General features: G+C 42.6%; 2 protein-coding genes across 6 annotated transcripts in view; one reads left to right on the forward strand and one right to left on the reverse strand.

Moving 5' to 3' along the window:
• Positions 1-2,619: 2,619 nt before the first annotated feature.
• ralgps2 (Ral GEF with PH domain and SH3 binding motif 2) overlaps positions 2,620-27,823 on the reverse strand; it is a 68,426-nt gene continuing 43,222 nt past the window's right edge. For 4 of the 5 annotated variants that reach the window (XM_079656766.1, XM_079656765.1, XM_079656767.1 and 1 more), the window contains 12 exons: positions 10,320-10,457; positions 9,638-9,728; positions 9,441-9,508; positions 9,200-9,344; positions 8,894-9,045; positions 8,741-8,795; positions 8,116-8,193; positions 7,110-7,215; positions 4,379-4,471; positions 3,426-3,531; positions 3,074-3,165; positions 2,620-2,715 (listed from right to left, as the gene is read on the reverse strand). In XM_079656766.1, the coding sequence (XP_079512892.1) occupies positions 2,686-2,715; positions 3,074-3,165; positions 3,426-3,531; positions 4,379-4,471; positions 7,110-7,215; positions 8,116-8,193; positions 8,741-8,795; positions 8,894-9,045; positions 9,200-9,344; positions 9,441-9,508; positions 9,638-9,728; positions 10,320-10,457 (1,154 nt within the window). In that variant the 3' untranslated portion in view covers positions 2,620-2,685. The remainder of the gene's footprint in view (positions 2,716-3,073; positions 3,166-3,425; positions 3,532-4,378; positions 4,472-7,109; positions 7,216-8,115; positions 8,194-8,740; positions 8,796-8,893; positions 9,046-9,199; positions 9,345-9,440; positions 9,509-9,637; positions 9,729-10,319; positions 10,458-27,823) is intronic. The other variant, XM_079656769.1, reaches the window with a different exon arrangement.
• On the forward strand, positions 12,317-26,487 carry angptl1a (angiopoietin-like 1a). The gene is made up of 6 exons (XM_079656802.1): positions 12,317-12,642; positions 20,907-21,163; positions 21,298-21,918; positions 23,981-24,174; positions 25,136-25,406; positions 25,525-26,487. The coding sequence occupies exons 2-6, from the start codon at positions 20,974-20,976 to the stop codon at positions 25,710-25,712; spliced, it is 1,464 nt and encodes a 487-aa protein (XP_079512928.1). The 5' UTR covers positions 12,317-12,642; positions 20,907-20,973; the 3' UTR covers positions 25,713-26,487.

Below are 27,823 nucleotides of genomic sequence, written 5' to 3' on the forward strand. Positions count from 1 at the left end.
TAATTCACACTATCTCAATTAACATCAGATAAAGCAAATATATATGAAGGGAAGTGTGATAAGATGTTGACTGTCTACATCTGGTTTGGTTTTAACGAGCTCCTCCTGCTTTTTTTTTATAGCCTCAATTGGTGTTTAACTGCTCTAATCTGTCAATAGTTCGCAAATGGCAGCAGGTTAAGCTCCACCAACACAGGTAAACCATCTCTAAATCTTCTAAACTCTGCTTCACCCATTTCATTTACAGACCCTTTGTATCCTCCATGGTGCTTCAGCTCTGTGATTTTGTCACGTATGCAGCTCAAAGCTCTCTCCCAGACCACAGTGGACACAGATAAGTACCATTTTCCACTTCTTTCAGAACACAAACCAGCGTGGAGTTGTGGCACTCAGAGGATTAGGTAGCTGTAACGCTCCAGCAGTGAACGACAGAATTATGTCTTAGAAAAATAGAGAAGTGTATACAGGCACACAAATGCATACACATATTAAATATGCCCGTCTTTGGCTTACTCATTCACTCATCCACAGGTTCATCCTTGGCCATCTTTTCTTTACTTAATTTACAAAGGACTTAACATCTCTTTATGGGCATTAAGCTGTCTTTGATTCGGCTTGTTTTTGTCTGTTCGCCCGTAAAGCGTGAATTGTTGACTTGTATATGGTGCTAAGGACAGTTGTAATGCATCCGTGTGTCTCTATTGACTGAAGAAGACTAACTAATGTTCATTAGGGTGCTGCGAGTATGTTCCCCTCTCCATTCTGTAACTCCTTATCAACGACCTGAAACACTGAGCTAAATATACCCCATGATAGGTGGGACATTTGTTTTTTCTACATACTGTAATACTACTGTTTGTACAGTTCACGTGGAGCATTGAAGGGATTGTGATTTTGGGCAAAGGATTGTGTAAACATACATTGTAAACAGCCATTTAAAAAAGAAAAAGGTTAGAATTTGATGAATTTTAGAGGGTGATAAGCTTCCCATCATTGTCATATCCGTCCTACCGATCATGTCTGGCAACAGTTTCTCATCCCTTGGCACTAATCATAACCATGGTGCATATTCCAAATCAGATGTAACACAGTAAGGGCATAACATTGAGCCGGGTCCTGGTTATAAGGGGCAAAAAAAGAAGACATCAAATTAAATTCACATGTACATAAAATATATGTTCAAAATGACGGATCCAAAAGGGGAGAAAAACACACAAAATGTAACATTCAAATGTAACAGACAAAGCTAAATTGCTGTGCGGTCATCTACTACACGGTAATACTTTGAACTGCACAATCCCTCCCAAAAAACAAACTAACAACACAAAACAATATTAACAAACAAGACTTAAAGTAGACTCTGTATGGCTCCAGGTAGCTTTGAATGTCTGCTCCAGACCAGAGGCTCGGACCATACCAAGCAACAAGAAGATGATCAGAGGGGATGAAATTATGAGTCTTTAGTTTCTCTCTCTCTCTCTCTCTCTCTCTCTCTCTTGGGCTCTTTCACAGTTTCAAGTCTTTAGTGTTTAGTATGTGTGTGAGTCTGGTCAACCAAGCGTCGCACACAACACTGGAGAACATGAAATACATGTTTGTAAAAGGGTTAACTCTCCAACACGTCTTAGCTTAGATTCTGGGCTCATCGTACCTTTGTGGAACATAGACAAGATTCCTGTAACTTATGCAAATTTGCCCATTTATACCCAACCCTGCAGAATATACAGAACACTTAACGAGTATATGAGAAAAGGGGGGGGGGGGGGGGGGGGGGAGTGTTATGTAATAAAACCTAGAAACATTCAGAAAGTGTGGGGACTGCTTTTGCTGGGATCGATAGCGAATCAGAGCCCTTACGTTTTTACTTCGACGTGATCTAATAGTAAAGGTGGTTAATAAGCCTGTGACTCCAAGCCAACACAAGTGAATGAAGAGAACAACAATTTAAAGTGTGAACCGAGTAGGTAAAAAAGCCTTCTCAAACCCTCCAAAGTCCAACGGGTTAGTCCGATGTGAGTGTGCGTGTTGTGATTGTGGGTCGAGCCGATTAAAAACGTGGGAATCTTGCATTCGAGCATGGCGGGGACACAAAACAAAAGTAAACCCCCTTTTAAAAAAAATTCTGTCCATCCGAGGGAGAGGAGAGGAGGAGTCGAGCGGCTCCACTGAGGTGCTGGACAGTAAAAACAAAAGACACTGAGAGCAATGGGAGACACGAGCAGTGGTGCAGGTCCACACACACACACACACACACACACACACACACACACACACACACACACACACACACACACACACACACACACACACACACACACACACACACACACACACACACACACACACACACACACACACACACACACACACACACACACACACACACACACACACACACACACACACACACACACACACACACACACACACACACACACACACACACACACACACACACCTCTGGTTAAGGCAGTGGTGGCAGGGCTAGAATTGGAGAATCGGCGGTCAGAGCTCATGGCAGTGAAAGCTCCCACTGAGTCAATCCTCCTCCTCCTCCTCCTCCTCCTCCTCCTCCTCCTCCTCCTCCTCCTCCTCTTCTTCTTCTTCCTCCTCCTCCTCCTCTTCCTCCTCCTCCTCTTCCTTTTCCTCCACCTCCCTTTGCTCAGTCACACTCCTCAGGATCCGTCACTCGAAGGACATCAGATTGGCTGGCACCTGGGAAGAAGGCGAGGTGGGTAAAAATATAGGCAATATACGTGTTTTTATTATTATTTGATTTGCAACAACAAAGACACAGGAATTACACACAGATAGGAAGTGGGGGGTGGACACAGGTAAACAAATATATAATCTTGAGATGGAGGGATACATTTTGGTTGTGTGAATAAATACAAATGAATGAATGAATGAATGAATGAGGGGAGACAGAAATGTCAATCAATCACTATGTATGATTGTTTCCACTTGTCGGCTATTAATGACTGTTCAGTTTGCAACTCAAGTGATTTTAAACGTTTTTAATACTTTTTAGGAAGTGGTTTAAGTGTATTTCTTTGTGTGTGCGTCTCCATACCTGTTGCCTGTTGCTCTGACAGGCAGCACTCAGATGTTTGAACCAAAGCAAAGCGTTCATTCGGTTCCCTGCTTGGTACTTGTAGGTGTTACCTAGGCAACAGAGAAAAAACAGTGTGAGATGCCAGGACTTTCGTCTCCACCTGGAAAGATGGCTGAAGCCTCACTTTGACTCGCCCGCTTGGTACAGTTTAAACAAAGTCACACAGTGGAAAAGTGCAGGATAGCGGCAACTGGAGTGTGTGTGTGTGTGTGTGTGTGTGTGTGTGTGTGTGTGTGTGTGTGTGTGTGTGTGTGTGTGTGTGTGTGTGTGTGTGTGTGTGTGTGTGTGTGTGTGTGTGTGTGTGTCTCACCATGCTCAGAGTCTGTCAGCAAGAAGACATCAGGATGCTCTGGATCGTCCGCCATCATGGCCATTAGACCCACGATACACACGCTCTTACTGGACGTCGACTTGAACTGAAAAAAACCCCACAATTCATTGTTTTTCTCTCATGAACACTGTGTACGTCACCTAAGAAGACAGCATGTTCTTAGGTAAATCACACAAAACACAGGTATGACTGAAGCGTCTGGATCTCGCCTGTGAGCCTGCGTGTGCACTCAACAAGGTTTTCATTAGCCTGTGAGTGACACGCAGGACCGCAGTGATGTCATTGGTTTCATTATTCAATGAGTGCTACCATGTGTCTGTCCCCTCGCTGTGCCAGACCCCCTCCCAGACCACTCATTTAGGTTCTCTTCCAGGTCTTATCGTCCGGTTCTGAATCCATGCTCTCCTCTGAGCTTCTGTTCAGTTTCACTTTATGTTTAACTGCTTAACTGATTCAGTCCAAACACACACAGCCAGATCTGACTTTTTTTACAATGAGTAAGTGATGGCTATCATGTGTGTTTTGGGGGCATTTGGTACATTGACTCTCCCTTAACTTAACAACTGCAGTAGTGTTTAGTTATTGTCCTCACCTTTACAAATACATTTCTTTTTTATCCCCTACAGAAATGAATAGCAAGAATGTGCCATACGGATGCATTTGTGTGAATTAGGGTTGCAACTGATGAATTAGTTTTCATTATTGATTAATTCCACAATGATTTTCTAGATGAAGTGATAATTATCTTTTGGTCTCTAAAATGTTGGGTTCTAGCAGTCCAAAACCCAAAATATTCAGATTTATGGCTACAAAAGAGAGAAAGAAATATACATATTTGAGAGGCTGAAAACCACTTATTATAATTTTTTTCAGGAAAAGTCACACTGTCATGCAATTCATCTAATCGTTGCAGCTCTAGTGTGAACACTTACATGTTTTCTTTCTGTGGCCTTCAGGGACTTGGCAGTGTAGTAGTAGAGCTGGGTCCCACAGAGAGCGACCCAGTATTTGGTCCATGACGCCACCTGGAGGTACAAAAGGGACGTGAAGTCAGTCAATGAAATGTAAACAGTATGGACTGAATGTGCTATCAGATTATTATAAAGACTAAACTGTATTGTATGTTATTTTGGGGAATTTCAATATATTTCTTTGCTGAATCACTTCCTCACAAAACTTTTACCGGGACTGAAAAAAAGATGACATCGGAAAAGGCAGTAAATTATCACTGTGGAATATTGGGGTTTAGGGAACTAGCATTATTTATTGCCTATGCTTAGTTGGATGACCGGAGAATAAGTGTGCAAAAGTAAACCTTGTTCCATAAACACTGAAAGCTTTAAAAACTATTACAAAAATAATATAGGGGGGAGTCATGATATGAGGGAAAAGCATTTGAAAAATAAAAAAGCGACTTATTGAACCTGCAAAGGAATACTCCCCGAATCCAGAGCCAGATTTGAAATGTAGACATCATGAAATGAGTCGTAAATCATCAACTATACGTTTGACAGTTTGAAGTTGTTTCAACAGCGTTAAGAGCTACAGATTTGATTCCAGTCAAAACAGAATAGGATAATCTCAGTACAAATATAAAAATGGCTTATGAGACACAAAGCAAACAGAATCAGTGGTGTAAGATTCAGCACGCTCAAAGAGAGGGAGCAGTACAGAGTGTGTGAGGAGCAGAAGCAGAGATGTTGTGCAGGTTAAAGAGTCTCTGAGGTCCTATCTGCAGACAGCTACTCCTGCCCATCTGCTCCTGTGTAGTAGGTGAGTAGGTATAGTATTCACAGCACACATGTGTATATGCATTGTAGGAGCCACATTTAAGTTTATTTTGTTTTTGATTTATTTGGAACCTTTATTAATGCATTTTTCTGTTTCAGTAAGAGGTGTGCTTTGCTCAGGTGAAGGGGGCGGGGCTAAGGCTTTAAAGAGCATCTTGCAGGTTTTTTTTTTTCTACATTTATGCTTAAACTTGCTTGAAAATTACACTTAAAAAAGTGAATGCAGGATTTGATATGTTTTACGAGACATAAGGGCAGGAATTCAGAGGGAAAGGAGCAATTTTGAGCTCTGCTCTTAAAAACGGCTTCTTTTTTTTAAGGTCATACGTCAAACGCGTCATATTACATCACGCAGGGGACACATCTCCGCTCTCTGACCTCGGGTATAGTGGAGTTGCGTTGAGTAGAGCGGTTGTGTTTTAAGGAGCTGGTATTTTTCGGTAGTTTTACATTGCATTTCACCATTTGTAATCACGGTGCAGTATTGTATTTGTGCAGGTTGCACAAATACCAGCCTGTCAGGACATCGAGTCCACAGTAAAAAGGACCGGAGCTAGAGTTCGTTCCTGGGTGCGTTGTGCATCCACCTCCCTGCAGCACATACTCTCCACAGCTTTATCAGGAAACCGTATTACTTCTATCTCCCCCCTTCGCTGCTCTCTCTCTCTCTCCCCTCCGGTACTGTGTTGTTTGTGTGTGCGTGGTGGCTGTCACTCCTGGCTCCCGGCTCAACCTCCACTCACCTGCTGCAATCAGCTGTCCACCCTCCCCGACTACACACCTGCTTTCCATCAAGCCATTTACAACGACATATCAACGGAGGCTCCACAACCTTTCTCCGCCAGATCGTCAAGTATCAGCCGTATCTCGCGTCTCCCCTCCGGTACACAGCACCATAGTGTGGAGTTGCATTAGGTAACGCGAGATACGGCTGATACTGTACTTGCGCATTAGTTTCTGTTATGGATCAGTATCAACAGTCCTGCCAGTAACGTTACGATATTATCAATGCTACTTTAGTTATAGCCTGATATATGATAGCTAACTATACAATGTTGTGATGTGGCGTTAGCTAACATTCTGTAGCTAACGCCGGTCACTCACCAAGATAGCTGCCCAGTTCTCCACTGGTTCTCCTCACACCACAGCTCAATTTCTCTCCGATGGCCGTTATTTCTTCTAATCCTTGGCTGCTCCTGGTCTCTTGGACGCCTAGCAGGCTCATCATTATAAGGTTGTGATCCGTCATATGCATTCGAATATTCCTGCTCAACTTCTTCTGTGTCTTCTGTGTCAAAACTAGCATTGGGATCCATGTTTATTAATACGTTACACCGGCTTGTGTCCCCCGTGTTACGTCACACGCGGAAGGTCACGTGCCGAGGCTTTTTTATGCGGAAGTGAACATTTCTTACAAAAACGACGCCAGATGTCACTGTCGTGTATATTTCTGTATATTTTTTTGAAAATCTAGTGTATTCATCATTTTCCTACACATTTATTCACAGGTGTCTTTAACCTGGAAGTTACTCTTTAAGTTGGAGGAGCGGTGTGTGACGGGAGAGCAGCAGCAATACCGTCATTGACACGCAGACGCAACCTTATGCTTAGTCAAATACAGATTATTAGGATCTGCTGTTTAAGTTTATGTTAAATATTGTTTTCGTATTTTGTTTATGTTTTGCTGGAAATAAACCTTGAAAAGCAACCGAAACGTCCAGTGGATTGTGTACTGCGAGTCTGACACTGCTTACGAGGCCCAAGCACTATATGTGGCCAAGAACAATAACTTTTGAGGTGAAGGTTACAAGACAAACTTTTGGGGATTTTGGCCACTACATGCATGTATGAACGTGTGTGTGTGGCATCTCACTGTTGGTTTCTTGCCCTCCTTGAGCACAGTCTTCCGTCTCAACACCCCCTGCACTGTGACTGCTCCGGGGTAAAGGTGAACAGCAAGCTCCTCTGACTCCGCTGAGCTACAACAGAACAAAGACACGTTACAAGCTACACACACAGGCACACAAAATACTACATGCATGTTTTCATGCACGCACTCACACTGAATCAAAATCAGAGATGAATTACTAGTAAAGGCAGACACAATCTGCAAAGCCACCTTAAACTCTGCTTCATGAAAGTACATTTTTAAACCTACATCAACTGTTTTGTGTTGTTTCCATAAAACTGAATTTCACAGCTATAAATCTTAACGCTATGAGCAGAGAGAGGAGCAGAGGAAGGCAAGGTGGTGTGCAGATTGTGTCCGTCTGGAGGATCAGAGCAGGAAGCCCAGTGAAGCCTGGTGGAAATAGAAACAGAGGCAGAGGGAGACCCATCTTTAACCACATGGGACACTTTTATATGCGACGTCCATGAGAATTGACTTTAATAATCCTGAAGAGTCTGTTCCTGTCTCTCTGGTGAATGAGGATGTCATGGTTTGTGTCCGGTAACACATGGAGCTCCGTGTGGAAACTCATTTTGAGCTCCAGGCTGTGAAATATCTTGTAAACTTATCACAAGAAGAAGTCCAGGTTGACCATAAGCTGTGTGTGTGTGTGTGTGTGTGTGTGTGTGTGTGTGTGTGTGTGTGTGTGGCAGACGTGCAAGAAATGTAAGAAATCAAAAGATGGATTATAGATTGATGGTAAGCAGCAAGAAGATGTAAAATCATGACCCGCACAGATCCTTGGCCCTCCACCTGATTCATGATTTCACCAACTCACTCACACGTGTCCCGCCACCAGATTCTCCCAGCACTACACACACTCTAAGCACCAGCACACAGCGGCCCCTAGCAGGGGCTGAGGGCCGGGAAGTGAAGATAAGAGAGGCTTTGGTTGAGCTCAGGTTGGTTCAGGTCGGGATGTGTGTACCTGCTGGGCCTCAGGACTCCTCTGTAGGTGATGCGGGCCACACGGGTCACTGGGCCCAGAGAGTGATAGAACCGAGTCCTGTTCAGAATAGGATAAGACAGGATAGAATAGGGGGCACGGGACACTGTTAGGGCTATGATGGTCTTTTGTTGTTTTTTGCCTTGATTGGATGGGTTAGGGCTGGATGGAGGGGCGGTCATTTGGTTAGAGGAGATATTGATGAATATGTGTTTACAGGCTTATTCAACAGTTTTCAGAAATGTTTATTTGGAAAAACGGTTCAGATGATTTTCAGAGCCAGATCATTCTTCAAATAGCGAGTGTGGCTCCAGACATTTGGCACAGAGTTATTGTTTAGAGGATTGAATCGTTTAGTTTTTAAAACTTTCAGGCTGCTGCAGAAGCATCTGAGAGCAGCGGTGGAGGGATGAGGCATGAAAGCCCTGGCTGCAAGGCTGAAAGCGAGGCAGCACGCGGCAAGTTTTTATTGACGATCGTTTTGCATAGCTGTGTCTTGAGGGCAGAGCAAGGAAAATTGTACAATCACATCAGGGATGGGCATAGTTTATGACCAACATGTGGATGTGATGAAAAAACACTGCACACACAGACGTTGTAACCTTACCTCTCAAAAGCCGGCCAAGAAACCTCTTCACTGAGCTCAGAGCCCTCACTGCTCCCTGTGTGCAGATACAAATCATTCACAAAAATGATGCAACATGTCACAGAACATATAAACTGTGCAACATGGTAAAAGGTTCATACGTGTTTGTCTTACCAAGTGAAATACCACTGGAGAGAGTTGAGCTCTCTGCATGTACTCTGGTGGGACTGTGGCTCTCCATCACACTATCGTCCAACAGGTGGCGAGACCCAGCGTTGGGGAACGTAGCACTTTTGAACTCTACTGTATTCATCTTATGGATAAAACTATGTGGGTAGAGAACACGGAAGAAAATAGGAAGAAGTAAATATTAATGCTTTACAACTTGTTTTTGTAGGATCTGTGTAATTTTACAGGGCATCATCTTTTGTTATGATCTACTATAGGATTCATGCATTATGACTTCAAATAAAAACTGACTTGTAGCCCAGGCTGTGGCACTTCCTGTGTCCGTAGGGCAGGAGGTTCCTGGGGGAGGGCGGCGTGGCTGGAACTTTGGTTCCTTCAGCTGCTATCGTACATTTACGGCCGCAGAGAGGAGATGCTGACGCTTCATGACCTGTAGCTAGAAGAGGGAGGGAAGGACAAGTTTATTTACCGTGACGAAAAGAGAGAAAAGAGATGATAAACTGGTTTGATTCTTTATTTACGAGAAACTTACCGACAATATCCTCTTTGGTGGAATTTGCTCGTGGTGTGCTGGTGCCAGGCTCAATCTTTTGTGACAACCTAGACAAGAAACATTGATAAAACCATTAAAGTGAATTCATCCTCATTGATTATGGAGATAAGAGGGAAAGACAGCAAACGGCAAATTAGAGATTCATGGGCAGCAGCGTGGTCCATCTGAGATCTTACTTGTAATTGTCGTCTTCTACAAACTTCTGCAGCTCTTCGATGTACCTGACTGAGTTCAGATACTTCTGTACATGAGTCAACAGTTGTACATCTGGAAGAGGAGAGGAAATGGAAACACATTATAATACATATACAGAATGTTTTCATGATGTATTAATGATGTAAAAGTGTATAAATAATTACAGAGTTTTACTTCAAACTAACTTTTACCAACAGTATTTATTTTCCCTTTATAATCTCTTTTTGACCTTCGCCATGTAATAACACTTGAATGTTTACTATTCTACTAACACAAAAAACAAAAGCTTGAGGGGTACAATTGGTCAGGGTGTATAGTCCTGTAGAAAGAAAATACTTCCTACATGAAAATGTTTACAAAAAGTCAGTGGATTGTTCACAACTAACAGGGTCATGATTTATAGAAAGACACATTGCTGTTATTTTAGCCCTTTGAGAACCTCAAGCTGAGCGCAATCAAGTTCAATTATAATCAAGAAAAGGCCAAACCTCTACACTGGATATACCAAACACTCAGCAACTCGGACTAAACAATCAAGATTTATAAATATTACTTTGGATCAGAGAAAAAATTATTTGATTCTGAGTTGAACTGTCACACTAAACCTGGGCTCTCTAGTTTTTGCACATTACCATCCAGTGATCGTGGCGGTGTAAAACCTACCGTAGGTAACGGATCTCTGCAGGTCCGATAGGATTCTGAGGATGTTGTTCATCAGGTTTGATCTCTGTTCGTTCTCCAGTATGCTTCCCGTGGAGGGATAGGCTGAGTCTACATATGTCAGATCGGACAGGTACATCCCTGAAATGAAGCAGCAGAAAAAGATGCTAGATGTTAAATCAAACCAGGAGAAACACACAGCTTTCCTCACATTTCGGAGAGTCAAGTGCCCCTGTGCAAGCCAAATGAGGACAGCGTCCATCTGTTAAGGGTGTTATTTGAAACACCATTGGGAGACACAAGGATTTTCCTCCCTGAACACAGAAACCCTGGCTCATTACAAAGTAAACACAAACACAAACAAGGATGGACACCGGGGACACATTTTCCTGGAGTCATGATGCCTTGCAGCTGTGGATTTCTAGGAATGAACACCAGCTGGTAAGCACCGATTGCTTGTTTGAAAACTCACAAGAACTCTTCACAGCTTTTCTTTTTGCATGGATGTTTTTGTTCTCCATGGATCTAAAGTATTACCTTGAGTGGATGATTGATCTTCTCTTCAGCCTTTCCAACTCATGACCAACTCTCTTTCCCCTCTTCCCTTTCTTCTTGCCTCTTTTTGGCAGACTTGTAGCAGAGCTTAGATTCTTAGCCTCTCATTACATAAATATTAACATTGAGAGACAAACCCAGGAGCGCCTTCCAAATGCTCTGTGAAAGCAGAGATGAACAAGCTTCAGAAGTGAACTGATGGTGCTATTTTCCTCCTCTCTCTCTCATGCTAAATGTTTCTTTCACACACCACCATTGAGATTGACTGCAGATGTAAGAAGAGTTATCTCGCAGTAGACTACACAACACCAACACTCCCTCTCCCTTGGAAAGTGGTGTTAAACTCACAGATGTGCGCACATACACAGGCATTTACAAGATTGTAAACGCAGAGCCTAAACACAGATGTACAAATAATCAACAACAGAACTGCAGACGCAGTATATAAAGGGCCAACGCTTGTCTTCAGGATACCACGCACACGCACACTCAAACACAAACACAACACCACCTGATTAGAATCAAAGAGAGAATGAGAATTTGAGAGCAGAAGAAGCCGTTTACAAGAGTTTCAGAGACACAGCTGTAAAGGGGGAAGTGAGAGATGTGGAGAAGAAGAGGAATCCTGAAGGCTTAGCCACTGGAGCTGCACTTTTGAGAGCATGTCAAGGGTAACAGCAGTTAGTCATGCACAAATCCATACTGACTGGAACACACACACAGCTGCGTGCTCAGAGGAGCAGTTGTTAAGGTGTGTTCACATGTGGTAAATCGTGTACAAAAATGGAATTAGAAACCTAAAAAAGGGAAGATGTGCTAAATGTGATCACAATGTGAAAGAAAACATCCTCCTCTATCTGCTTTTTTAAGCTAGTAACCTACAAGATCTTTCAAATGTGTGTCCATGTCTCACTAAGCTGAACACATTAAAGTAAATGGCAGCACTGATAAGGACCAGACACACTTAACTGCACCCGGAGCAAGGATTTTGCTCCAATAACAAGTTGTCTTTATCTGCCTTCCTTTTTCTCCTGCTCTCATAAGAGCCATACAGGAAGTGGCTCAAAAACCTCGGCAGCATTACGATCCGCTCTTCCCACTCGGAAAGGGAAAAGCAAGGAGAAAGAGGGGAATGTGGGTTGTCATTAAAGAAAAACGGTCAAAGCAGTTTACCTGTGCCCCACACTCGGCACAAACACTTCAAGCTGGTCTCATTTCCTTTCACTCACACTTTTTTTTTCTATATTAGAACCAAGACGGTTATTGTTAAGGATGGCAACTTAATGAGGCAGCTCTGTTATTCTCTTTTTTCCATCAGAGTGACATCAGAGGTGGGCTTGGCCACAAAAAAAATTGAGAGGGGAAGAAAAAAGGCAATCTCAAACTCCCACATCCCCCTTCTCCTCCCCTCTCTCCCTTCTTCCCCTCCCTCTACTGGTCTCCCCCATCCTTTGTGAAAAACTCAAGGCATCAGTCGTCAAGGCTCAGTCTGTGGAAGTGGCCGGCTATTGAACCATGCCCCAGCCCGGGCCCCAGGACAGCTGAGTCCACAGAGAGGAGCGCATCTTTCGGAAGTAGGGCCTTAGCTAAAAGAAAAAAAGCTTTCATATTGTGATTTCATGCTGAAGGACAGGAGGAGCGACTCAGAAGACTGGGATAAAGAGACAGAGAGATGAGTCCTAAACACTGCAGCTCGGTGAAGACACAAAACAATACACACGTGAAACTATAACTGAAGGAAACACACCCCCACTGCTGGTAACAAAACAAGGTAAATGTTGCCTCTGTTAATTCTGTTTCAAGTTTGTTTTGGAGTATGTGCGTGTGTGTGTGTGTGTGTCAGCATGACAGTATGTGTGTGTGACTGGGCAGCTGCGAGAGCTCTGGCTGAGAGGTTGGAGAGGTTAGGACGTTTCGTGACTGGAGGCTCCGGCTGCAGACAAAAACATTTAGCAACGCTTCTTTGGCTTTTCTCTAGACTCTGAGGCCTGCAATATACTGTGTGTACAGCATGCTGAAATCATCATCATTTTTAATCAATTCAACACATCTGACCTGTAGCTTATGAGAAGTATCGGATGTTAAAAAGGCACGAGAATGTTATTTGTGGAGGCAAAATACAGGAACCGATTTGTTAAGTACGGTGCTTTTAGAGTTCCCATTGTGTAGAAAATAGTAATGTAAACAAAAAGCCTTCAATATTGAAAATGATGTTGTCATTGTCACTGCTTTCCTTTGGAACAAGTAGAGGTGTTATAATGCAACTCAAATTTACAAAATGCCGGATCTGACCAATATCAGAAAGCTAAAGGGGAACAAAGTACAGAGAAATGAAAGTAGGGCATTCCAGCAAAACACACGAGTGCGACCGATCTGATGGTGAGATTTGAGCTCTGGAGCCAGGCTTGTTTATTTTTTCTCGGCTTTTGGTTTCCTAATACAGCACCATCTGAGCCGGTCTACTGGTGGGGTGCAGGGATGGAGGCGAGTCAGCCTGGTGGAATCAGGGTTAGATCAATAATGTTACGCCTAATGAGGTGATGACATATCTCTCAGCACATGCTTCCCCTCGCCTGGGGGTCGGGAGATCACTGAGATGCACAGAAAACTAATTACTGTTTCTTTAAAAGTTATCAAGATGTTTCTTTGAGAAGTCTGTTGAAGGGGTGGGGGGGTGCAAGTGATGATACAATGTAATCCAACCCTGACCACATCCTCTATCTCATACACCCCATGGACATAAGAGACAGCCATTGAAATGCCATGATCTCAAAAGCTTTGAACCTTAATAGCATCAATCTGGAGCACTTCCATATCAGCAACTCACAATTATCTTCAAATGTTTTCACTTACATTCACGGCCTGTTGGTGGGATCCGTGGAAAATATTCTGTTCGCTACAAAACCACATCTGTGAATGCTGTAAACGACCATGAACACACACACACACACACACACACACACACACACACACACACACACACACACACACACACACACACACACACACACACACACACACACACACACACACACACACACACACACACACACACACACACACACACACACACACACACACACACACACACACACACACACACACACACACACACACACACACACACACACACACACACACACACACACACACACACACACACACACACACACACACACACACACACACACACGGTATTAAATGAGAGATGGCAAAAGGCTAAGAAAACATTTCATGAGCTTGCTGGCTTTTCCCTTACAGTAATAAATCAGAATAGCAATACCTATAATAACTCAGCCTGGAAAAAAAAAACTGAAATGATAAAGAAAAGAGGGAGCAGCTGTTTGAGAAATATCCAGAACATTCTGTGCTGGAGGGTCAAAGCTTGGCCCTCTGGTTCACCTGCGTGGGGGACAGAGTCTGGGAGAAAGCTTTAAATGGGCCATTACAACCAACTCAAACATAAACTAACCATTCTCTTAACCCTCAACCGTGGTTATAAATCACATCAGACTTTCTGTTTGATGTCCTTCCTATTTTACGTTTTAAAACTCCCAGGACATGGCAATAAATAGCGGTCAGGTAGTGTGTGGGTCAGCTGTCGGAGCCCACTAACCGCTGCCCTCCCCCGGCTGTCCCGTCACACACGCAGCAGGAGATTGATAGCTCAATCAGCCAGCAACAGTCATTTTGGTTTTTTTAGGTGATGGGCCAATCGTATCTCACTATGTGACCTGAGGCAGCCTCAGACGATCTTATCAGTAGAACACATATAGAAGCAGACACAGATAACACAGTCTCTGGATACAGACATGGGCTTGTCTGAAAACACTGCTGACCACATGCGGTTAAACCAACCACAGCAAAACAAGCCAGACACAGTCGACCTCTTAAAACTCAAACCTACATCATACACCGCAGTGCTGCCCGTAGCGCTGGTGGATTTGGTAAAGAAAAATGAGCCAAGGCTGTAGCAAACATTCAAAGAAAGACAAGTCTGTAGCTGCACTGTGAAGCTTAATTGGGATCTCCCTAATGAGAGCTTGGACACAGTTGAACAGACAGGTCACCGTAGGGAGGAAGAGGTCAGGCTGGACGTCAGGACAAACACTCAAGAGAAGTGGAGGTATGTAACTAAGTAGAGCCAGTGGGCAATGAGCGTGTATTTGTTTGAATTGATGTGTTCTTCTTTGCCAATTCAACTAATACAAAGCATGTGCAGTCAGAGGTATGAGCTTAAGGTGAGGTGCCACTTAGGGCAGAAAAAAAATAAAGAAAGAGTCTGAATGGTTATGAGTGATCTCCTAAATCTGAAAATATTCATCATCCAGGCAAACAAACATCTGTATAAATGCTGTAAAATGTTAATAGTCCCTCCTCCCGGCTCTCCTCTCTGCCCTGACCCTCCAGCTCTTTCCCAATGCGTGAAACATTAGCCGCAGCGTGTTTGTTTGAAGCCAAGTGTCCCTTCACGAGTACAATTCTATCAGAGAAAAGCCACCAGAGCTAATCTATTAGCCTGTGCAATACATTACTGCGGTAAACTGTGGCAGATTTTAGGCACAAATTAAGATTTCGCCTGCACATATTATTGTGAGTTTGTGCACAATGAGAGTTGTGTTTGTGTTGATGGACAGGCTGTGTGTTTGTTCCGCGATGGGGTGAGGTGAGAGGATGTCACGGAGGGATGGAGGAGGGTGTCGGAGAGCCCTTATCTTGACAAAGTATGACAGAGAAAGGCGGCCTTATATGAACTCTGGATAGCGCGAACATAAGAGGTGTGTGTTTGTGCATTTATGTTTGTGCTGAGGAAGAGGGGGAACCCGTGTTTCACAAAGAGCGATTGATTGCAGGGGGTTGTGGAGCGGACGGGTGGGGGGGTTGAGGCAGAGGAAGGGTGGAGCTGCACCCTAATCCTGCATATAGACCTCTGACCCTCAATATCAGCCCACATGTTTAGAGTTTCACTACAGAGGAAAGAAAACAGATGGGGGCCGTGGGGCCTCAGGGGTCTCCCCACTATAATACAGCATCATGAAGAAAGACAACTCCACAGCTAGAAAGCAGGAGGCAGAAACTACTTCTTTATTTGATTGGGTTGGTTGGCTCCAACCACAGGCTAATGTCTTTTTAAGTCAAAACAATTAGTCTTACAAAACGTCTTTGTTTTTCCACCTCATTTTTCATTGTTTAAATCTACCCAAGAGCTCCAGTCTCAAATACTAGTTCAAGTTATCAAACACAGAGAAAATCCCATTATATCTTTGTATCCACCTTTCCCCATTAATATTTCCAACATGCAATGTTCATATATATTTCCTATTCCACCGTAGTAGCAGGATTGAATCACACTTAGCTCATTTTGCTGATGAGGATTTTATGACTTTTCCTTGCTTTTGTTAGAGCTGCTTTTAAGAGTGTAGTGTTGTTCTCTTTAATTGTTTCATAATGTCAGTACTTCAACTACTTCCACACTCATGCTGTGCTCACAGCCTCTGTCCTCAATAACCTCACGTAGCTATTTCTTTGCTCTCATTTTAATCTGTCCTTTATTACAAATTAGTCAGATGGTTTGTCAGCTGTCAGATTTTCTTCTTTTTCCCAGCCGTGGCTCTGTAACCAATTGTTTTAGCAAGCACAAAACAAGCAGTCACTTTGTGCTTCTGAGGGAGAAATAATATGAATGGTTCATGAAACTCTTAAACAGTGGCCGTCGGTGACATCATGTGTGGATAAAAGGCTCTGGCTGCACTCCATGTTGTCATGTAAAGCTGTGCTGCAGTTTATTTAATTCTTTTCTTTCACTCCCCCCCCCCGGGATTGTTTTTACTTTTCTCTCTTTCTTCTGACCAGTGATGTTTTGTGTGTTTTAGGGCATTTTGGACATGTTGTGGGAAAGTCTGAGGGCCAGATGTAGGAGTGGAAGCTAGGGATTTTGAGGCTGGAAAATACGTCGGCTATAAAAATATAAAAGATTTGTCTCCAGCAAGAGACTGGTGAAAACTGCAGGAGACCGGGAGCTTTGAAACCACGCAACACTCAAACAGAACTTCTGGTATGATGGACAGCCTGAATATAAATGTGACACTCTTTTGGGCTTTGGTTCATGCTTCTCAGCTGGAACATGCATGAACGCTCCAGTGCAACAATATATAAATGGGACATCATCACAACATATCCTACCCGATTGTGTTCATTTTATGCCAGTTCAAAACATCAAGAAAGACAAAATATGGCATTGGATTTTCTGACTTTTCTTTTCATACGACTGTAATTATATTGTACATATATAAACTGTGCCAGTGTATTAGGTATACCTAGCTCATACGAATTCACACAACAGTTTCGGCAGCAGTCCTACCTTCTTCAATGTTATATTGATATTTGTTTTGCTTAAACTGCTTAAGAGAGATCTAAATGTGCCTGTATGGTCATGTTATAAGTACTGTATGTATAAGTATAGTAAAAACAGTGACATACAGCACAAACCTGCATTGAGCCAATTTCCCATAGAAGCAGTTTATAAAGGTTGTTCATCAATTAGTTAATGAGGCAGTTTGCTCTGGCTCACACTATGTGCACTTCATACTGAGTAACCTGAAGCCACCAGTGAGACATATGGCTGTCTTAACCAATGTGGCAAAACACATTTCTTCCATCCAGCAGTAATGTAAGCAGACGTCCAGCTTAATGACTTCTCTGCTCATTTCCTCTCTGACGAAATGCAGAAGAAAATAACTTGGGGCGGCAGACTAATGATCATTAAAGTGAAAACATCCACACACAAAATATAGTGTCCTCACAATATGCACAATTCCAGTGTGAGATTGGGGTGAACATAGTTTAAGCAAGACAAACCCATTAAGAAATAGTTGTGGGCTTTATCGAGTGTAAAAAAAAAAGGGCAAAAGTATGCCACAAATAAACACAGCCTTTTCTTAAACTGTGCCACAGCCATGACGATGATTTAAACCACAGCCAAGACAGACAGAGAGAGAGACAGAGGGAAATTAGAACAATTAAAAAGACACTGTTATATGTCTGCAGGCTATTTAGAACTATTAGTGTGGTGAGGACCCAGCAGTGCACTTGGGAAGCTCATACTGATGACAGAATATAGGCAAAGTAAAGGGCCCAGTGCAAGTCTTTTATTCCACGTTTCACATGGATGTTACAGAATTTAACAGCTGTTTGTCAGTAGGGCTGAGAAAACAAGAAATGTAATAAATCCTACTCAAATTGAAGAGATAATCCGTTTAAATATCCATTACTTGCTCTACTTTTTACAGCCTGTGACTTTCAAATGTATGTTCAGCCTGCTGCTCAAGTGATTTGGCTGTAACAAAAAGACCTGGAGAGAGAATAGAGGACACAAAACAGAAAAAGCAAAGAAAAAGGAAAGTATTCGAAAGCGAAGGGAAAGTAAACAAAGAGGACAAAAATATGAAAGAGGAAAATATTTTAGGAAAGAGTGCAAATCCTTCAAGGCTTAGGAGGGATAAGAGTATTTCAATCTATGATAGAAGCTGCCTTAAGTTCATACCTGGCCAGGAAGTGGAAAATGACACTGTCTATCACTATAAATATCTTCCATTTTCAATCCAGTGTCGTCTGGGCTTTCTTTTTAAATCAGAGTGCTTTGTGTCAGCCTTAAATACTGTCGTTTCTCATCCCCTTCCCTTGTTCTGTCTCTGTAGTATATACGCTCATAGATCCTCTTGATTCTGTTTAAGAGTTACGTTTCTCGAGTACCTTACAATTCATTTCAAGCGAAATAAACATGCAGGTCACAAAATGTTAGGGAAGATTGCTTATTCATGCCAAGGCACACACCACAGACATGTAGTGTTAGTAAATGATAGCTTAAAGAGAACATGGAAATAATTCAAAGCATATAGTAAATCCTCTCTACTTGGATTAACACAAACAGAAATACAGGAATTGAAAAGTACTTATATTGTAACCTAAATGAGATTCAGTAACAGACAGGTCCTTCAAATGTAAGTGCAGCCTGCTGAGAAACATCTAAGTGGTTTCTCGTCAGCCATGCGTGGACTTTTAGTATTTGTGCTGAATCTGAAAAGTTGCTGATGCTATTCATAGAATAATCAGATTCAGATTCAACTTTATTGTCATTACGTAGTACATGTACTAGTGACGAAATGTAACTTTAGGCATCTGACCAGAATAATGGCCCATTCCAACTCTGACAACCCAATATAGTTGGTGAAGTAGGGCAGCTGCACAGATCTGTGCAAGTATCACCCTTAAGCTATGAGATGCAGAGGGAAATCAACATTTCCAATCTCAGCAAAAACAACGTACTGACTGCAAACAAGGTATGCGAAGGCCAATTCATTTGAATGAATCTTTATTCCCATAGGTGACCACTTTACATTTTCCACTCAAAAGCTTTCCCAGTCCCCAAGCACTTCAACAGGGTTCAGTTTTGGTTTGATGGGGTGGAAAAAAGAAGCATGCTTGTTCTTAGAAAACGCCGTAAACTTAAAGACACACTGGTGACCTCTCCATGTTCCCTGGAATGTCTTTGAAATGTTGTGGTTCCATGAAAGGGACTAGGCCCCTTCGTACTCAGAACCACCTACCAAGACGAAAACAGACTCCAGAAGACAGGAAAGAGAGAACAGAGTGGAGGAGACGGAAAATAAAAGTATAACAAGAAATAGATGAAGGAGGTGATAGCTGATGGATGAGCTGTAATGTTGCCTGTCCAGTTCATACTCGATGTGGATGATGCTGGATATAAACACTTATGGAGCTCCAAGCGACAGTAGAAAGAGCCAGTCTGGAAGAGAAGACGTAGTTGAGAGAACCGGTACTGGTAACGCTGCTGTTAAAGTCATTAGCATCTCTCGCCGAGGTCAGCAAGGATACAGTACCTGGTTACGCTGTCAGACACATCGGCTGCTGGAAAAACACATGGTCCTGAAAAAGAATAACGTCTCTGGATAGTCATGCACGCACGGTATTTAATCATACCGATGGACACACAAGCTTATGCATACCAGCGAGATTTCCAGTACGAGCTGTAATTCTGTCTCTTTTCGATATTGTTCCAAGTGACAGAATTGCCAGAATTCCTAAAGAACCACAATGGCATCATATGGGACACAAAGGGCCTGAGTTTCAGGGTGGAGGTAGGACTTAATGATGTGGCACCAAGTAAAGATTGGGTGAAGAGTGACAGAGTGGATAAGGAGGACTAAAGAGTGTTTTGCATGCCCAAGACAGGGTGTTAAATGGAGCACTGTGCACTGAGGAGAAACAGAGCTAACATCAGCAAGGATAGGAGGCGAGGGAGTGCCGGCAGTCACCCTTCAGATTAGAAAACAATTCTACACAAACGGTTTTCCTTGCATTGACTCTTGCCCTTGTAGCGACGCCAAATTATGTGTTTTGTGAAACACAAATAATAACTCCTACCATAAAGGATGGGTTAATGTATGGAGCAGTGGGTGCTCAGTAGTTAGAACATTTAACTGCTCTCACAGGAAACTGCAAATCAGAAGAAGGGGTCAATTTGTGTCAGATATCTATGCAGGAAGGAGGGCTTGATCCCTTTTAGAGGCCTTTTCAACCAAATGCTTGGAACTTGAGGACATGAATCAGAAGCTTAAAGTTCGGGGCCTTTGATAGCCAACGGGACCTCAAAAAAATGTGGGTGTCTGTCAGCCGGAGAACGACCAGAGACAGAAAGCAGACCTCGTCCCGTGGGCAAATGTGTTCTCTCTTTGGTTCTTTAACATAAACAACTATGTGTGAAACAATGAGCTGACAACTCTGGTTAAACACAGAGTGAGCACTTTTCCAAAGAATAACTGATTGTCTGTGAATATTTTTAAAAAAGTGTCCGATACCTTTTCATTAAAATCCTAAAGCATCCGACAGCGAGTTCCTCGACTCTGGGACAGCATACATCCAACACCCCTGCTTTTAACATTCCTTTTGTAAAATGTTGTAAACGAAGAATTGTCTGCTCAGGGTCCTGACTCTTAAGATCTTGTTTTCTTGCAGGGAGGCCTGGGGGGACTTGGAGGAAGCACCAGTAGCTGTCCATCTATCCATCTAACCAGCCAGAAGCATGCAGGGGCTGGTTTGGAGCCTGTGTGCCCTGCTCTGCCTCTCCCTCTGGGAGGAAGGTTTCTGCAGGGGCTCCATTAATGCACGCAGGACCAAAGAGCCTACTCTCCGTAGGAGTAAAAGAGCCCCCATCGATCCTGATGGCAAAAAGTGTTCTTACACCTTCCTTGTGCCCGAGGAGAGAATCACAGGTTCAAAGTTTAACTTATTTCATGTCACATACCTTTGGTTTTTCCCCAATATATTTCATGTAACAAATCCTTGATTTTCAAAAACTCCAAATTGATTCCTGGTAATCTCCTATGTATTTCACATCTGTCAACAGGTCCAATCTGTGCCAGTACCACAGGCCCAGAGCCAGACAAGGACCGAGTGACCCGTATGGACATTTCAGATGTGCGGGAGGTGCTTAATAAACAGAGGCTTGAGATTGAGACGCTGCACCTGGTGGTGGATGTGGATGGTAACTTGGTAAATGAGATGAAGCTGCTGCGGAAGGAAAGCAGGAACATGAACTCTAGGGTGACCCAACTCTACATGCAGCTGCTACATGAGATCATCAGGAAAAGAGACAACTCTCTGGAGCTGGCCCAGCTGGAAAACCGCGTCCTCAATGTGACCTCTGAAATGATGCGACTGGCTTCAAGGTATAAGGAGCTGGAGTCCAGGTTTGCAACAATGGCAGGAGTGGTCAACAACCAGTCCATTCTCATCTCTGCACTGGAGGAGCAGTGCATGAGGACTGCGGGACGCGGTGAGCTGCCTGTTGTTCCCCCCCTGGTACAGGTGGTACCGCAGCATCTACCAGTTAACAGCCGTTTCACCAATGAGATACAGAGGGACCATAACAACCGGGCCTTTCCTAGAGGATCACGCATGGAATCCCCTACTGCAAGTCCTTTTGGGATTGACCCACCACCACCACAGGGAACACTTACCTCTGATGGTAAGTACCAATTTGAACTTGGAATGGGATACGGAAAGAAACAATTGTCTGAACACAAGGCAATTGTTCTTTGTAAGTTGTGTGTGAGATTAACTAGGACAATTACTAAGTGCTATTAAGAACGTAATGTTTGGCATAAGTTGGTATCGCTGAGGCACTATTGGCTAATCCTTGGCATGATTCCTACTTGGCTGTTTGTATTGGCTGTACAGTACTGAGCATGTGTACTTGGTGGGATGCAGATAAGACCTCTTTGAACTGCATTAAAAATACATCAGAGAACAGTAATATAAAGCTTCTTCATAGGATTTAGTCAGATTTACAGTAAGTCCATGCAAGACATAAAAAGAAGCCGGGTTTAGACTAACGGAGCACACTGCAGACGGACAGCAAAAGGTCAAATCAGATAGGAGAGACTGCTGTACCTTTGATCTCACAGAGATTTAAAAATTCTTACTTTGAAGCAAGATTATCTCCAATTTAAAATTCACTACTTTCACTCACAAAATATTTTAGGTTAAAAATAAATGTCCATGTACTTTGTTGTTGGTTGGGTACCATGGAAACAACCACAGCAATGGAGCAATAGCACCCATGGGAGATATTAATATTTGAAATGGTCTCTAACTGAGAGGGAGGTCTCCAGAGAAGCTGAAGTATCAGTGCACCAATGACTTAAACAAAGCTTTCAATCTGGATCCCGTTAATGTATTTACAACCAAAAGAAGCAACGGAAAGCCAGAGAAGGATCATATCGGATTTGTTTGCTGACACATCATCCATCATGTGTAACGTTTTAGGAAAAAAAAGAAAAATTCTACATCTTGTTTCCATACAACATATTTATCCAATTCCTTCTGATACGGATGTATACTTGTCCTTTCTGTTGTGTTTATGTTTAAGACTGAGAGTGAATGGAATCAAGGGATCTAAATCATAAATTAAAAAAGGGAAATGTTCATCCCCCCCAAATACCACTATTAGGCTTTCGACCATAGAGTTTTACTTTAACTATAAAATACACAGTACCTGACCACAGTTTGGTCCAGGCAAGCCCTTTCTCAACAATTATGGTTTGTTTACCAGATTTATTTTTAACCCCAAGCCGTAATAGCTCTGTTTGGAGAACCTAACAAGAAAGTGAAAGGAAAAGAGAAAGAGAAAGAGAAAGTGGGAATACATCAGAGAACCCCCTCACTGACACGTCTGATGAAGACATATCATTACAAGAAAAATACAAGCTTGTGCTGGGGAGTTTTAGGTATCTGTGCTAGGGCAATACACTGGGTCCCTATGTGCTCCTACACTCAGCTGAGAAAATCATCTTCCATGGACCCTTAGGCCCCGGAGGCCCCCACACAATGCCGGTGTTCATGCTGGTTTAATACACATTCACACAGGGGAAAACAGAGGAAATATGGTGGGTTGGGGTTCAGCTGCTTCAGCTCTGGGTGCAGTGCTACCATATTGCTTAATTTGAGGGCTAAACCTAAGTGAATATTCATTCAATAAGGAAAATGTACACATGTATGTTTGTGTGCATTTGTAACTAACATTTATTTGTATAACTTTGTAATAGAAAAGGTATTTTGAAAAGAATGTGGCCACAATACATCCAGTCAAACCTTACTTTCGCTCCCTTTTCCTTTTGTCTGCTGTCTCGAACTGCTAGACTTGATGATGATGATGAGTTTTGCATATGCAATAAAACCAGACATCTTCTTCAACTCAAGGAACTGTACAGTATATTTGTTCAGTGAGCTCAAACTGAATAAAATCTTTCAATGGAGGATTTTAGAAGGAATCATAACTAGAGTTACAAAAAATATAGATATACAACCTATACAATATTTTTAAGTTATTAGTTCAAAACTGTCTTTTTACTTGTTGAGCAAAGAATCATGAACTACTAATCCCCAAATACTTAGGAAACAGAGGAATAATTGGAATATAATGATAATGCAAGTTGCCCTATAACAATAGATTGATTTTACAATAGGGATTCCCTTAAATACAAACGTTGTCAAATCGTGTCTGTATTCAACCTTCTTTCTGTCCAAAGGTCCGTTCAAAGACTGTTTCCAGGTGCGGCAGGCAGGCCACACCACCAGTGGGATGTACCTGCTTAAGACCGATGGCAGTGACCGGTTAATACAAGCCTGGTGTGAACATGGCCTTGACAATGGAGGATGGACTGTGCTGCAAAGGAGGAGAGATGGCTCTGTAAACTTCTTTCGGAACTGGGACAACTACAAGGTAGGGCTGACATCCACGAGATTTGCGATATCATAATATTGTATCGCCTAAGTGTTGACTCTTCCTGGTTTAAATGGCTGGAATAAATATATTTAAGCAGGAGCGAGAACTGATTTCACAGCTTTTCTTTTCCCATTTCCTAAGCGATCCACTTTTAGCAGTTCAAATCGGGGCCACTAAGCAAGCACTATCTCCATCAGTGTAAACAGCTTAGCAGGGGATTCCCTAACACTGAAATCCCAGCCAAGAGCTAGAGCCAGGGATCTGCATAGACATATAAGAAACAGTGGGCTGACAAGGAAACACAGTTCAACATCACTGGGGAGGATCTCTTCAACCTCTTCTTGTTATGGTTCAAATGTTGTGATTGAGATGTGATACAGGAACTAACAAAGCAGGGGACAGACAAATACGTCACAGCCCGACGAGTCTCCAAGGTTCCTCTTAAAAAAATATGGAAATGGCAAGAGTTTTCTTTCCTGCCATAAAATTGGTTCAAGAAATCAATACTAACATGTCGTTTGAATCAGGAACATAAATGTGTTTCTGCATTTAGCTTTAGTCAACTCTCAGCTGCGGCCAAATCTTAATTGCCCCGACCATTCAATAATTGTCTTGAGTGAGAACCACGGTTCATAACCTTAACACATTATCGTCTCAACAATAAGCAGATCTGATTTCATTTTACTTGATTGCAGACTCTTTTAAACTCAGCACCCTGCTAGAAAGTCTTATTAACCTCACACAGCTTAACTGTTTATGTTTTTTGGACTTGGTAGGCGCTCTGTAACCACAGAATAAAGAGAAAACTGTTCTTTCACCACTTGACTCACTCAGTGTCGACTTACTCGTGTTAATACAGAACTTTATTGGTTTACGCTACGTTGCAATGCCATTTTTACATGAAACCACAACTGACAATGAATGAGAAACAACATGCTGTGGTGCTTGTCCCCTACAGAAAGGCTTTGGAAACATAGATGGTGAACACTGGCTTGGGCTGGAAAATATTTACAACCTGGGGAAGCAGGGCGACTATAAGCTGATGATAGAGATGGAGGATTGGACGGGGAAGAAGGTGTACGCCGAGTACAGCAGCTTCCACCTGGAGCCAGAGAGCGGGGGTTATCGGCTGAGGCTCGGCACCTACCAGGGCAACGCCGGGGACTCCTTCAGCAGCCACAACGGCAAACAGTTCACCACGCTGGATCGCGACAAGGATGCATTTTCAGGTAAGGGGGAGTAGTAAGCTGAATTCTAAATGTTTTTTTTTAAATAACTGGTAGTAAAGTGACACATCAAAGGGTTTTATGCTCATTTTTTTTTCCATGTTGTGTCTCTCTCTATTAGGTAATTGCGCCCATTTCCATAAGGGTGGCTGGTGGTACAATTCATGTGGCCAGACTAACCTGAACGGCGTGTGGTACAGCGGGGGAGTTTACCGAAGCAAATTTCAGGATGGGATCTTCTGGGCAGACTATGGAGGAGGGTTCTACTCCCTTAAGTCAGTCCGACTTATGATCCGACCGATTGACTGAAACACAGCACTTCAGTTCCCTTTGAATGCGACTCAGTGTCCCTCCTTGTAAAATACGAAGGAGGAAGAGACGCCGGGGAATTAAGACTCTAAAAGTGTTGCTATGACTAGCTCCAAAGTTGACTTTGAAATGAAAACTGATGCCAGTGCCTTTCCTAAGTCACTGCTCCATCTTCCATCTTTCAGTCTGGAAAGTTATAGTCCATCAAGCTTTCTAGGACCATCAAGTATTATTCTCAAATGTCCTATTTTACTCAATCTTGATGATAATCAGCATCTTATAAAAAAGGGAAATGGTAATTTACTAGAGAGATGAGATTTCTTCTGAGCAGCTAATGATGACTTAATGAAAAGTAGTGTCGCCCATACAAGAGGGGATTGGATTTAATGGGATGTTTAACAAATGTATGTAAAAACGCTCAAATGTAAAGTTGTGTCGCCAGTTAGACTCCCTGTGGATCAAACGGTTAGGGAACAGGACTTGCTCGACCTTCGGGCTACTCGTTTCTGGGGTTTTCTTTTGGACTTCTGGGGTTTCTATAAAACCCCCCAGAAAATGCTTTTCCAATGTACATATGGCTGAGCTGGCTATGGTATGTAAATATATTTGGTTTAATTTGTGAATGGTAATTTAAGCGGTGTGATTCCACTCAGGCCGATTGTTCACAATGTTGTCACTCTGCCATTCGTTGTTATTTATCAGTGTATTTATAGTAAGTATAGTCGTGGTTGTTTTATATCAAGCCCTGTAATAAAACAATTATTTGAAAAAGGTTCTCTCATGTACTGCTACATTAATGACAGTTGAATAGAGGCACGCACACAAACACAGTTAGTTCATCTTCTAGTTCATAAAGGTGAGACTGATGAATAGTAAAATGCAGGTTTTAAAAGTATTTCCACTCTTATTGTCAAACTTTAAGTATGTAAAATATGAGCTAAGGCTTTATCGGTATAAAGGATGATGCAATCACCTAAAATCCAACACCTTCAGAATTCTTTGATCTGATTTAAGTGCAATATAAGCTGCCAATACCTGACTGAAGGAGGTCAGAAGGATAACGATTAATTTAATAATCAACGTAGGTTAGTGGGCAAGATAAAGAAGAACTGTGACTGTGACTAAGTGAGAGAAGATTCAATATCACATTATTCTTGTTCTGAAAGAAAGAAGGCCAAAGAAAAGGAGAGTTTGAAAGAAATATCTAAGGGGAAAAAGAAAGCCTTGAAGAAGCGGATTCAAATGTATCAAGGTGAGGACATGGAGGATATTAAATGATGCCATAATGGAAGAATTTAGACTAAAATAAGAACCTTGGAGACAGTAAAGATGATAAAAGGCAAGAGATGGAGAGACGGGGAAGAGAAGGATGGAACATTCCTTCCACTTAAACCGTTGAGCTTTTCTTTCCGTAGATTACAAACGTATATCTTGAAAATTGTGGCTCCCCTGTGTACCTTTCTTTCCCTCTGAGGAGCTGTAAGTCAGAAGAGAGAGGAGACGTCTGATGCAAACACTGCAGAAGGAGAGACTCAGACACACAGTCAGCTATTTTTTTAGCTTAAGTTCTTACACACACAGTTAGCCAGCAGAACTGACAGGTAGGCTTACTGTCAGCCATTTAAAACATTGTATATCCAACAGCCCAGGCCTGGCTGTACTAACTTCTCGCGTTTTTTACACAAAAAGCTGAAGTTCAAAGGAACCAGTATTGTTTGAGTTTACTGCATTCCTGATCACATATGACACCTTACCCCTGGGGTTTTTCCTTGTATTGATTATTCCAGCATTGCTTGTGTCCCACAGCTACTCCAACAGCTACAGCAACAGCATGCTGGAGCAGGAGGGAGTCAAGGGGCCTTGTGCCGCTTTCTGACCCTCTTTAGTCTTTTTCCACTGACAAAGACCAACAAGCAAATGGCTATTATTCCAGTGATAATGTGCTTCAAGGAAAGGCTCAGGAAAATCATTAAAGATCCCAACTACCTGCATAGCGACCTGTCTCACGGTTTCTGATGCATACATTCAAGAAACGGCAGGATTCTTTTTCAACATAATGAGATCTTGCTCAATAGGACACTTTCAGAATTAAAAGGTAAAAACCTATGTTT

This window comes from Notothenia rossii (assembly GCF_949606895.1).
Source record: "Notothenia rossii genome assembly, chromosome: 1".
Classification (NCBI taxonomy): domain Eukaryota; kingdom Metazoa; phylum Chordata; class Actinopteri; order Perciformes; family Nototheniidae; genus Notothenia; species Notothenia rossii.